The sequence below is a fragment of the Parus major genome, chromosome 5 (assembly GCF_001522545.3).
Source record: "Parus major isolate Abel chromosome 5, Parus_major1.1, whole genome shotgun sequence".
NCBI classification, from domain to species: Eukaryota; Metazoa; Chordata; class Aves; order Passeriformes; family Paridae; genus Parus; species Parus major.
The window spans coordinates 1,023,480-1,037,106 of NC_031774.1; the positions used below are offsets into that span (position 1 = coordinate 1,023,480).

General features: G+C 34.5%; 1 protein-coding gene across 5 annotated transcripts in view; it reads left to right on the forward strand.

Moving 5' to 3' along the window:
* CCDC73 (coiled-coil domain containing 73) overlaps positions 1-13,627 on the forward strand; it is a 59,242-nt gene that overhangs the window by 23,352 nt on the left and 22,263 nt on the right. For 4 of the 5 annotated variants that reach the window (XM_033515250.1, XM_033515252.1, XM_015630096.3 and 1 more), the window contains exons 7-10: positions 1,253-1,327; positions 3,095-3,133; positions 8,317-8,452; positions 9,514-9,593. In XM_033515250.1, coding sequence (XP_033371141.1) covers positions 1,253-1,327; positions 3,095-3,133; positions 8,317-8,452; positions 9,514-9,593 — 330 coding nt within the window. Of the gene's footprint in view, positions 1-1,239; positions 1,328-3,094; positions 3,134-8,316; positions 8,453-9,513; positions 9,594-13,627 lie in introns of all 5 variants that reach the window. The other variant, XM_015630105.2, reaches the window with a different exon arrangement.

A 13,627-nucleotide genomic window follows, 5' to 3' on the forward strand; every position in this document is an offset into this window, starting at 1 on the left:
CCAGGCTCAATGCTCAATTCTTCCTCTGAATGAAGGATTTACATTTGCTTTACAGTGAACCTGTTTCAAACAGTGAAGTCAGTGAATGTCTGCATGTGGCCTCAATTGTTTAATTTAAATTTCCCAGTGGTTTAGAGCAGATGAATGTGCTGGATGTGGCATAAGAACTGGCACAGAAATTTACAAATTGGTTAAATGGCTTGAAAGTGTATCAAAGTAAACTCTATATTTGCAGCATTGATATTTATTTTATGTTTATTTTTCATTTTCTGGTTGAGTAATTTTCTTGATTGGAGTCTGGAGGTTTTTTGTTAAGACAATTCATTTGTTCAAATATATCCATTTATTACTCTCTGATTTGTATTTTCAATGACAGCTTCAGAATTAAACTGTATGCTGATTAATTTTTCCTTCTATTTCCATTGAATTGGATAGTACTTCCAGTACTTTATACCAAAGTAACTGAAAGAGTAAATTAAAGTCAAGACAGAGTTGAAAGACCAATTTTTGCACCAATTTAGATTATATGTACTATGAGTGATCAGGATTTGGAAGATTGCAGAGCCAGACTATGTTGGAAGTGACTGGAACATGCAGGGGTGCTTGAATGGGTGTATTTGTGTTTTCTGGCATATTCCCTGCTATTTCAATTCTGGTCTGCATTGGATTGACTGCAGCCAGTGATTCTTATCAGATTTTGTTTATTGAAGTCCTTTCATTTTCTCATGTGCACATTCTATATGTTTGTCTATCTGTGCATTCACACACACACACATATGCATATATAAATATAGATATAGATATAAAATGTTCTTGCATGTATTTAGTGATTCTAGCAGTAGCAGGTTTCAGTTCACTCTTTGTGGGCTAGGAAAACTAAGCATGTTGTTTCTGTAAAGATCCTGCTACTGCAGATAAGAAAGTGGATTTACCTGATACATTCTGTTTTAAAATTTAGTATCTTTGTTCTAAATAATGGATTAGTTCTGCATTTATCACACTTGTCTCTCCCAGAACAGCCAGTTTTAAGATTTGATGAATAGAGTCATAAGTAGTGAAAAGATACTATTGTGTTTTCCCTTTTTATAGCAATATATAGCTACACTTTAAAATTATGTAGCTGAATTATTCACCAATGAATTGTTCTGTCATAGCGGAGTAACACTTTATTTTTGTAACATTCTTTTTGATAAATTCTTATTGTAAATGCATTTATTCTGCCCAAATCCTGAAGTACAGCTTTTGTTGAAAGGGAAAATACCAACTTGCTGCAGAAACAAGAGAAAAAGAAATTGATGGACTGAAAGAAACATTAAAAGCATTACAGGTAAACTATTGCTTCTGTAAAATAACATTTCTTGGAATGCAAGTGTTTTGGTTTTAGGTTCTTTACTAGTAAGAAAATTGTTGGTTTTAAGAGGATCTTTAAGGCTTTATTGTTTAGTCTTTCTAGGACACCTCCTTGTCTAGGACACCTTTAATCCTTTAGGACACTTTGTAACTCTGAGTTTCTGTTCCAGTGTTCAGTGTCAAGACTACTTTAAGTTAACTTTCTGTCTAATGTTCTTTTCCTCCAGAAGAAGACTCAAAAGTCCAAATAATGTGTGAAATGTACTTTCTTTTCATTTATACAGCCTTCCTCTTCCTTCAAATTCTTGCTTTCTTACTTCTCACCTGTCTGGGGTCCCTAGTTTTGGATTCTTAAAAATAACTAAGTATTCACCCTGGGCCTCCAACTTCCAGTGCTCCCTGTGTTTTTCACTATTTTCCTCTGTTTCACTGGAAGGTTTCTGTATTTGCACTTGATCCATGGCTTCAGACCAAGGCAGAAATGTTGAAAATTGATCACTAGTATTGCAATGCATTCCCAGATTTCAGGTACTACCAGGAACTAATTTTTTTTCTACCCAGAACTGAGTGGGAAAATAATTCTATCAAAAACAAAATGGTTATAATGGATTTTTACTATGATTTTGAAACTTTGTGTTGGTTCTTATTAACATTCTCCTGTAATGGAATGCATTTACTTGGTAGCAGTCTGTTTAACCACTTAGTTAACAGTGAATATATTTTAGATTGCCATGAATCTAGAAATTGATTCCCATGGCTGGCCTTTTGAGCAATAGCTGTAAGGATTTTGTTGCCTTGCTCAAACCTTGGCATAACACAGATGATGTAGAATATCCATCCCTCCATGGTCTGCTGAACATAGTATGTGGACAGCAAGAGTAATGAAAGATCCCACTGGCCTTTCTTTTGTAAGATAAATCACAAATTTGAAAAAAAAAAATTATCTTAAATATTGAACATTCACAGAGCAAGCATTTGTGTCACAGTACTGTTCAGATCTAGGAAATTCTGCTGTAGCTAAAGGATGCAGGAGGTCACAATGGACATATGGCCCCAGGGAAGTTGTTTGGAAATGGCCTAATACAAGAGTGAAGAATTTTTAATCCAGTTCTGTTTTCTTCTCTGTAGAGTCAGAACCCTACCTTAAAATGGTTTTTTCCTAGAAATAATATTTTCCAAGATTTGTACACTCTGGGTTCTTTACTCTCTTTTTCCCTCTTATACTTCAGTGTTATGCAAATCAAAACACTCTGTCAGTGGGGTATTAAATAGCATTAATATCTTCTAATGTCAGCTTTATATTATTAAAGCACGTGAGATTGGTGCATTTTATCTTTAAGTGCCACCATTTGGAATATCTAATCAGATAGTTTTGGGATTTTTTTCCAACAGGGAACACACTTCTATTCCTGTAGGAGTTGACAGAATACTTTTCATTTCTATCTTTTTCTTCTTCTCTGTTTATTTATAAGGGTCTATTTATGCACTTTTCCAAAACTCCTCTAGTAACAAATCAGTGTAAAGTAGTTTTACATAATTTAAATATTGAAATAAAATTATGAATAAAGGTGAATCTAATAATAACTGAAATTTTGCCATCATTAATTAAAAACTGACATTACTGTATTGGATGGATTAATAACAAATGCAACTAAATCCTAGTTATAACAATACTTAATTATGCAGTTTGTTGTCAGAAAAAATGTAAGTACCATTTAATGAATAATTCTCTGTTGTTTTACAGATTTCAAAATACACTTTACAAAAGAAACTGAATGAAATGGTAAGAAAATAATAAAAGTAAAAAAGAAGGAAAAGCTTCAATGAGAAAAGTATGCTTAGGGTGTAATCCACTACTAACTGGCTTTAATACTTAAATGATATATGATAATTATTACAAGTAACACAAAGAAGTATCAGCTTCAAATCTGAAAATATTACAAATGCAATGTTTTTTAGGTTTTGATAGTCTGATAGCTACTGTTCAGCGTGTGATATTTTTTTCTCACTGAATTGAAATAGAATTGGTACATTTGTTCTCTTTATAGATTAAAGATTTTTTAAAAGGCTGTCATTTAAATAATGTAATTTTATTACTCTGATATGATCTAGCATAATAATCTCAAAAAGTAATAGAGAATTCTTAGCAGTTCCTGGGTTTGTTTTTAAGAAAAACTGGTGGTTTTCCTCTCCCTCTTTTTTACTCCTCAGAATTAGTTCTTAACATCAGTTTCCCTGAACAGTTTAGATTTCATCCAGTGCAGCTTACTCCCTTTGACACAGGGAATAAATTTACCCAGAGTGACAGCATAGTGGCTCTGAACCCTGTTGTCTGTTTTAGGAAGTGAAAGAGTGAGCCACAGAAACATTGCTAGGCTTGATTGAATAAATGCTGTGAAAATTCTGCTGCTGCTCAACTGGAAAGAATAAAGATAATATTGTCAGACCATTACAAACTGTGATTTTAATTAAGAAGCTCAAAAAACTAGAGTCCAGCTTAGCTTTAAGTACCATGACATTTGTACTGAAAGTCATCTTCAACGCTACAGTGGTTTTACACAAAATATGGTGAAATTGAATAATGTGCCCTCTGACCTGGGAGATAAGGCTACAAGTTAAAGATCAAAGGCAACATAAAATGTGTTTTGTCTTACTTCACTTTTAACTTGTATTTATTCCTAAAATGCAACTGATCTAAAAATGTGTTGAAAATATACAGAATAATTGGACTTAGATTTAGGTCATTTCACATATTATCTTTCTTTCATAACTTACAAGCTCAGTCTTCCATATGAATGAGAATATTTAAAGGACAACACCTTTTCTGTAAGCTGGAAATGCATCTGTGCTGCTTAAACAAATATATTTCTTATGTTCATAAACTTTTCATTAATTGATCATTTGAATATTTTGAAAGCATTTGCTTTGATACAAAAATGGCATTGAGTGGGGGCAAGATACTAGAAATCCTCTTTTGCATATAACACTAAACAGAACACCTACAGTTGGGACTTATTTATGGAAAATGCTGTGATATGAAATGATAAAAACAAAATATCCCACAAAGTAAACAATTCTTTCTTACAACCTTTGCAGTAGTAGGGCTAATGCAGTTTTACACCAGGTTAAATTCTACTGACTTCACTCCCTGAGTGGTTGCACTGAAATAAGCGGTATGTTCAAGGGATCAGAGGAGTAGCCATCCATGTAGGCTCTTGGTCATCACCAATGGCAAAGTGTTTAAAAATGAAATGGATGAAATTCTGCACCAATCATTTATCTGAGACCCATTTCTATTTCACTTTTGTTAAAGACAGATTAGATTGTTCTCTGTTGTGTGTTTTGAGAGTGAGCAGATGTGTTGATCAGTTTATATCTGGCACCTTAGAAAACCTGCCAGTCAGTGATGGAGCTTCTGTGTGTGCTGGGGACTGGGTGTGCCTTACTGATGTAGCTTTTTATTCTGTTTTCATTCCTTTAATTCTGTTCTTTTAGAATAGTACATGCAATGTTAATACTTGACATAAACACCATATTTTAGCATGCTGTCCAGTTAAATTTAGACAAAAACTGTAGTGCTGATATAATTCTTACCACAGGTTTTGTTTTGTGCTGAAAGACAGTAGAGAGACAAAAAAAAAAGAAAGGATTTTTTTGTCTTTTATTATTTATTTGTCTTTATTATTGTCTTTTTTTTCCCCCACAATCAAAGTGTTGATTATTGCATGTGGCTCAGTGGTTTTGCACCTCACTGCATATGGACAGCAGCACTCATGCAGTCAGGAGGCTACAGGGGGATTACTACAAAACTACAATTGATACTACAATTGATAGAATGCACTTGAGTGTGGGCTCTGAATTGTATTTGATTTCCTGCTGCTGAAATTAGGAAGTAACTGGAGGGAAATGGTCAGGTGTTGGTTTCCTGACAGATGATATGGAGAATGCCAGAACTCTCTGCGTGTGACAAGTGTTCTTGTCTTCCCTTACTGTTTTTATTGGAAACTAAATGTATGTGAAACCATTTAGTGAAGCTGCAGTCAAATGGTCTAGGTTGATTAAACCCTACCACTCTTCAGAAAAGAGGGAATTTGGATTCAAATAACCCACATCATTCTCAGCAGTCAGTCACCTGAACTGTGCCAAGGAACTGCTTGAGTCCTACTTGGCACAGGCCAAAATGTGTCAGGGATATTTTAACAACAGTACAGGTATTTCCTGAGAACTTCCCTGCCACCATTTAGTTTTCTAATACAGGTGTAGTCATCAAATTAATGAAAAAGTAATTACTGCAAAATGTAAATAAACTTTTGAAGTTGGTTTGTTCCTAATAATCTAAGATAGGAATGTTGTTTTTTCCTTTCTGTGTCTTTTAGGAGTTTGCCTGTAATCATACTATGTGGTTTTAAAACACAATGAGGAGGTTTAATATAAATTAAACCAAATTATTTTTAAGTAGAAAAACACTGAGAGCTGGAGGAACTGTTGTGAAAAAATTCCTATTTCAAAGATCTACAGTTGGTAGCCCTTTTCACGTGATCTGTGCCACTACATCTCCTTTTTTTCTCTGACCCTTTCACCTCCCAGTTACCACCTCCTGCATCACTGAGTACCTCTGACTAGTGACTCCATTTCCAGAATATCTTTGAGATATGAGCAATTCCCTCTTTGTGTTTCCCCAGTCACCCACTTGACCCTGAGCTATTTCTCAGGTCTAGTTCCACCAAGAAATCATTGTGCCTCAACAAGCCATATGGCCACAATCAATTCCACTCCCCATCCCAGCTTATCTTTATTACTGGTGGAGGGCAAGGCAGTAATTCCTGTTCTTGCAGTATCAGACATAAGGAAGAAGAACCAAGATTCTGTGGGTCTTACTCCAACTCCAGGGTCATCCACTCCCTATCCTGCAGTGTCTCCTGGTGTTTCTTGATTGTTGTCTATGGAGGAATGTTTTACAACCTTTTCACTGTGAGGAGACGAATCACATACTCAGGCTTTTATTTCTATGCACATTAAACCTGGTGAGCAGTCTGCCATCAAAAATCACATTTAGGCAAGTGTTAAGCTCTTAATAAAACTCTTGCAGATAGAGCAGGCCAGTCCTTTTTTTTTTCCTCTGGAAAGAGCCCTGTGAAGTAGAATAGCATATTTCAACTTTATGAAAGAGGAGGAGGGACTAACACTATCTGGCTGACTAAAGAAAGGAGTTGGGATAACACTAAGAAAACTGCAAACCCCTCAGATCTTGCCACAAGCTGTTCAAGTCTCAAATTAGGGCTGTCTCCCTGTCCATCAGTCTCTTAGAAGAAATATACCTGAGGAAGCTACCAGGAAAAACAAAGAAAATAATTCCTTTTAATATTTTTGTTATAAAATTCCCCTGCTAGCATCAGTTAAACACAGATCTTCAACAGTTAATTTGTGATTAGGAAAAAGAGAAAGTACAAGAACATTTTCAACCTACATTCCTTGCAGTGATTTCTGTAAGTAGTGGTGTTTCTTTACCAGTGCTTCCATTATGACTTTCCATTTGCTGTAGTGTGTTTAATTTCATACCTTATAAAACATGAGAAATTTGTATTGTATATCCTGTTTTGCTAGTCTTATGGTGGTCATTTCTTTTGATTACTATCAGCTTTTATTATCCTCTGATGCCTGGACATGTATTGCATTTGTTACTGTGTGGAAATGGAGCCTTGCCAAAGCCAAACAGACTGGGCCAGATGCATCCTGGTGTAACTTGAATTTACACACAGGAATCAATTTGGCCCAGTTCATTTTAATTGCTGTGTTGCTCTACTGTAGATTAGGAATAGATTAGATATCTAAACAAATCGTTATCCTTTCTGAGGAAGTAATTTAACCCATTCTCTTCAGAGAAAATTAAAATTCACCAAATAGTACCTACAAAACTGTTAACAAAAATACTGTAAAAGAAGAACACAAAAATCTTACTGTTACAAGGATAACAAGTAGCTTTAAAAAAATGTATCACTGAACAGTTTCCACAAAATGAGAGAGATCAGTAAAATTCATTAAATATATTGTACTTAATTACTACAAGGGTTTTTCTGTGGTATTACTTAAGCCAGCATGAGAATAGAAGTAAAATAAAGTGTTAGATGCTTACAGAAGTAGTTAGAAACTTCCCCTACAGATACACAAAGTGGCTTCATCATATTTCAAGATACTAGAACAGCTAATTAATACTGAAGAATTAAGAATTCCTCATTGAAAGGTTATTTATATTTTTCTGGGAAGCATGGGGTATTAATCTGCATTAGTCCCACTCACCTAAATCAAAGTCACCTCTACTCTAGAAGTAGTTGATACAGTTCTGATTTTTAGCAAGTGTGTTGAAATTCATTTATTAAGATGTGTCAGATACATCAACTCTTTCCTAATTGCCCTTGGTTGTGTCATTTTTTACAAGCCCAGAACTGGAATGGAGGAGGCTGTCAAGCAGGGCCAGTGGAATCAGTGTCCCAGAGCCAATGTCCAGTGGTTTTTAGTATCTCCATGAACAGCTTTTGTAGCCTGCCTGTGCAACCTGTTCCAGTGTTTGCCCACCCTTACAATAAATGTCTTTCCCCTGAAGTTTAAGTGAAATTTCCTCTCTTTCACTTTGTGTCAGTGAGCAGCACTAAAAGGAGTCTGGCTGTGATTTCTTTATTCCTTTCACACACACACCTCCCCTGGTATTTACACATTTATCAACTCCTCTCCAGGTTGAACTGTCACAGGTCCCTCAGCCTCTCCTCAAACATCAGGTGCTCAAATCCTCTGATTATCATGATGACTCTGTCTCTCCTCCTGCTATTTGGGAATGTGAAACATCATCAGATATGATACAGACAACTGAAAAAATCTGGGAATCATTTTACATTTATGCTTTTATATTCAAAAGCTCTTGGAGAACTACTTACTGTCATTAAATGGGTGCTTCATTTATGTTCCTACCAGGATCAAAAATTGCAGATGCACTTAACAGCAAAAGAGGAGCATCATAAGAAACTGAACGAAGTTGAGAGGTGTTATGCTACTATTACATCTCGGTTTGGAATTGTAAAAGGTGTTCATGGCAAACTGGAGCACAGTGGTATGTATGTCTTAAATGTCCTCCAGCATTTGGTTTTGCTGTCCTCTGACAACACCGAATTGGAGATACTTGAAAACTCAGAAAAATAGCAGATATCCAATGCCAAGCATCAAATATCTTGGTAGGTTCCTCAATGCTCTTTGCTGATCCACTGCTACTGTCAGGTGTGTGACCTCACAGGAAATTATATTGAGGAACTAACAAAAAACCCCACCCCCAAAACACAAAAAGACCCCCTTTTCAATTATTGAATCTTATTCAATTTTTTATTTCTGCCTGAAACTAAAAATTTTTTTGAAATCTAGTTTGAGTAAACTGGTAACATATTCTATGTATATTTGTGGAGTACCTCAAGTTACTTGTTGTATTCAATTCTTAAAATTTTAAATCCAGAACATTACTGGCTAACCAATATCTGCTGATTGTACTACAAAGCTAGAGACTGTGCACATGAGTTTTGCTGAAAGATTGGAGTTTTACCAGTTTTGGCCTGCTTGTTTTTCTGGTGGGTTTTCCTAAATTGTGTCAGAAGATAGTGGTTACATTAATCAGTATTTTAATTTAAAAATGCTGTTTTTCTGTCTTCCATGGCCTACATACATATAACTCTGTACATCTGTTAGCTCAGTTATTAATTTTTTTGTGCCCATTGTATTGTGTTAGTCTGAAAGTAATTAAACTAATCAGAAAATTACAGACAAAGCTTTAAAAAATAAAACCAAAATTAAAAGTTCTACTAAAATGACATCATAAGACACTATGATATAATAATAATAATAAAATGACAGTTAATTACAGATAATAGTAATTAAATTACAGTTTAAAAAAGGCAAGACAACATATAGAAAAAAGTTTTAAGTCATTGTTTGAGGTATAGACAACTGGTACCACCTGTTATAATCCTCCAGTGTGGTATCAAACTATACAGAAAATGTAGTTGAATCATATTTGCAGTTTTAGGTTTTTTTTTAAAAAAATAAATTATATGCACATATATTGCAGTTATAAATCAAATATTCATTCAAATGTGAAATCATTTGTTAACATGTTTTTGTTTAAAGTGCAGGAAGCCATACAGCTCAATAAGAAACTAGCTTCAGTGAATAAAAGACAAGAGACTGAAATAAGTAATCTGAAGGAAGTAAGTACAGTGCACATTTCTGAATGGACAATGATCCTTGTGGGTCCCTTCCAACTCAGAATATTCTGTAATTCTGTGACTCTTTGGGCCTTCCAACAGCTGCTGATGTATTAACAGAAGTAGTGGACAAGCAGCAGAACTGTTTTTCATTCTATGACTAATGGCTAAATTAGCTTCCACAGACACTTCAGTTAAAACTGGAGCAGCTCTGAGAATTTTCTTTAACCTGTGAATTTTTATTTACCTCTACAGCATCCTCCTTGTTTCTTGCTAATTATTAATAACCTCTCTTCTTCCTGGGTTGTGTTGCTGTCTCTTCTCCATCTATGAGGAAGGTAGTAGCAGTGATGATTTCTGTTTAGTCAGAAATACAACATGAAGAGCAGTTGCCATGGAAGCCAGCTTGAACATGGGATAAAATGTGTAACTGAATCCCTGAAGTGGGAGAGTTCTGTGACAAGGAAGCTGAGAAATCAGATTATGGTGATTCTATTTACAAGGAACTTGTCACTGAGCTCTTTTCTCCTGCCTCTATTCAGAAACTCCTCTTTGCCTAGATCATTTTTGGGTTGCACTCCTGAACATAGGTAATAATGAGAAGAATCATGTTCTTTTCCCTTTGGGGTTCTTAAGAGCTGACAAGAGAAAAACAAAAGGACACTCATAAGTCAGAATTCCACACTACATCTCTTTTCTATATCTCCTTTTCATTTTATTTCTCTCCTTTTAATTTTTTTTTTACTCCTCTAGATTCTGTAATGATTTTATGTAGGGATCAAATGCATGATTATCTCAACTTCTTGGCCTAATGTTAATTCCCAGTTTCCAGATGATTGCTTTGAATTACCATGGAATCCTTGCCAAGTTCATGAATGTTTTTGAAAACAAAAAGGGACAGGGGAAGAAGATAATGTATACATGAGGATAAGGGACTATGACCATTTTATATTTAGGTTATATTGGTAAAAAAATGGATGTTTACCTGTTTACCTATCTTTGCCTGAAAAATGGGATTTGAAGGTACAAAAGTTCTTAAAAATTCTCCCTGAATCTACTGTTGTTTCTTTGCTTCTTAAGACCATGTAGCCTCTTATTGTTAAGGTTCTTTGGAGTATGATTCCACTAATAGTCAGACTTAAAATTTAGTTTTATCTTGAAATACAGATATCTTTAGGGTTTTTTTTATTTTTTTTCATTCTTACCTTCTTTAGTGCTTTACTTAATTTTTATACTTATTACATGGAGATATTGCAGCCACAGTAAAAATCAATCAGGAATTCAATTTGGCTTTTTTTAGTCACATACTAGAATCTAACATACCAAACCACAGTGTCAAAAAGATCAAGTTTTGAAGTGATCAAAGATTTCAGAACTCTTACTATCATAAAAGCAGACTTAAATCCACAGTAACAGTAAAGCAGAACACTGGAAAAATTCTAAAATTAATTTATATATCATAATTATAAATATATATATTATATATGTGTTACATATTACATATTGTATATAGTATATATATCTAATATATATATCTATAGATAGAAATATATATTATATATCTAATTTCTATATCACAATTAGGTCTTACAGTATTTAAAAATGTTTATTTATCTACTTAGTTCAAATGATAGGTTATATATAAAAATTATATATATTTATCTGGAATATTTGATGGATGGAAGAGAAAAATATTGGAAGGTGTCAGTGGTAAAAACTTTCCTCTGTAGGAAAGCCATGCTTGTTAGGATGCTGATATCATCATAACTGAGAGCAACTTTGTGCATTGTGAATACTCCAATTGTGCAATTCCTTTAAAAAAATAGGAAATAATTTGTATGTGGCAGAAACAGGAGCATTCATCTAAAATGGTGCATATCATTCCTGCAGTATATTGTAAATAAAAAATTGAGAGAATTTTAGAAATATTTCAGCATCACAGTAATTTGGATTTGTTGCTTTTGATGAGAAACCAAGAATAATTAATTACTTAGCATTTTCTGAGGGTAAGTAATGTGAGAGGTAAAACATCAGTGTTTAAGGAAGTTTTACATAGTGAAATTTGTGAGCAACACAGGTATGAGAGAGAAATTGAGATTTATGTACTCCAGCAATCAAACATGTTATTTGATCCACTCTTTTTTTCAGGTGTACTCTTGATTCTTAAGGTCATGAACAGTTATGAATTTTAAATAAAATACTGTTAGATAAGCAGAAAAAGGAGGCAAATTGAAACTTAATCTGTCTTCCTCAGTCCAGGAGGAAATGCCTTTTCTGTGGTTATTTCTGAATTTCTTATTGGTTTTTAGCATTTGACCAAGCTATTCTGAACAATCTGAGATGGGATATTTAGAAGAGTTTTGAAAAGGGATTACCAGGCTGTTTTCACTTGCTACATAGCTGAAAGAAGTCATGATATCAACAGCACAATTTGGGACAACTTCTAAACTTCTAAAGCTGGTTTTATCTGCCTTGGAGGCTTGACTGACCTCTAACAATTTCTGGGTTCAAACTTCTTTCCTCTGTAGCCTCAGTGCTGGAATGGGAATGACTATCCATGGTACTAAAAATCTTAATTTGGCTGTCAGCTCTTATCACAGCCATTACTTTCACTCAGACCTGGATGATCTCACACATTTGTTCTTAATGGGAATGTGAAGTTAGTGAATGCTGTTTAACATTTATGGATAAAAGGAAACTAATCTCCAATTTTAATGAAATTGCAAGTGTGTTATGGGAGTGTTAAATATGTCCAACAGTAAACTTGAGTGAAATTAAGGTCTGTTCTGCACAGGTTTATTCTTCTGGGGTTTCAGGAAAGAAATATTATTTAGGAGGTTATAATTTTCTCTTAACATTGCCTGCTTCAAGTCCAGTTCCTAAATTGTAATGTAATGGACTGTGGCAAAATCTCCTTTTAGTAACATTTGGTTTTGGATTTGAACATTTTGATATTCAGTGTGGTAGTATTCTTTTCAACCACTGTGAAAATGCTTGCATTGATATCTGGCCAAGAAAAAGATTTATGTCATTCTACTGCTTAAAAAACAACTCTGCTGCTCAAGACCCAAAAGACTACAAGAGTGTTGCAGCAATTTCAGAAGAGAGAAAACAGATATAGGTGTAATTTTGAATACAGGTAAATTTTTCATAGGGTTATCAGTCTTGGGAAGTGGTTACATCTTCCTCTGCTGGCTGCTTTTGCAGTCCCACACCACTTCTTTATGCTGGAACATGTATTTGTGTGGCCTCAAGAGAGATTGGAATTAATATTTTGCATTGAACAATACTAGATTTTACAAACAAAAACAAAACAAAAGAACCCAAACAAAAATCCCCCCCAAACCCACCAAAAAACCCAACCAAAAAACTGGAAGTTTTAGCTTAGACCAGCTCAGAGAAGGAAAATGGGTTTAAGGAGCAGGACTGGGATTTTGGGACACTCTTGACTTACACTGGCATGAAGTGTTTTTGAAGTCATGTCCCCAGGCATTGGCTGCTAGCTTCAGATCAAGGTAATGGATTTAAAGCCTTATCATTCTCTCAGCACACCCCAGAACTGATAATTTTTTTTCCACATTCAACATATTTTATAGATTTTTGGATACTACTTGTGATTTTACTAATGAGATAAAGCTACTAGAAAAAAAAAAAGCAAAAGCTCTGGGGTGACATTTTAATTAATTTCTGAGTACAAGAAAATACATGTATGTATGTTTAAATTTTTTTTTTATGGTGGCCTCAAACCTTATGATTTTACTCACCATGAAAATTTTTGCCTTTACTTTTGGTGGTTTTATCTGTGGGTTTTTTGGCGAGTTTGTGTTGAGTTCTGGTTGTTTATTGGTTTTGTTTTTTCCTGCCTACATCTTTGCATTAGGAGATTTGGGTTTGCTTCCAGATGGATTGTACACACCCACCTGCCATTACAAAGAAGAAAATACAGTCAACTTTTCTACCTCAAGGGCATGATTTACTTTGTGTGACTCATGCTTTCTCCATGACAAAATAAGTTTTTTCTGCACAATATAAAGCCT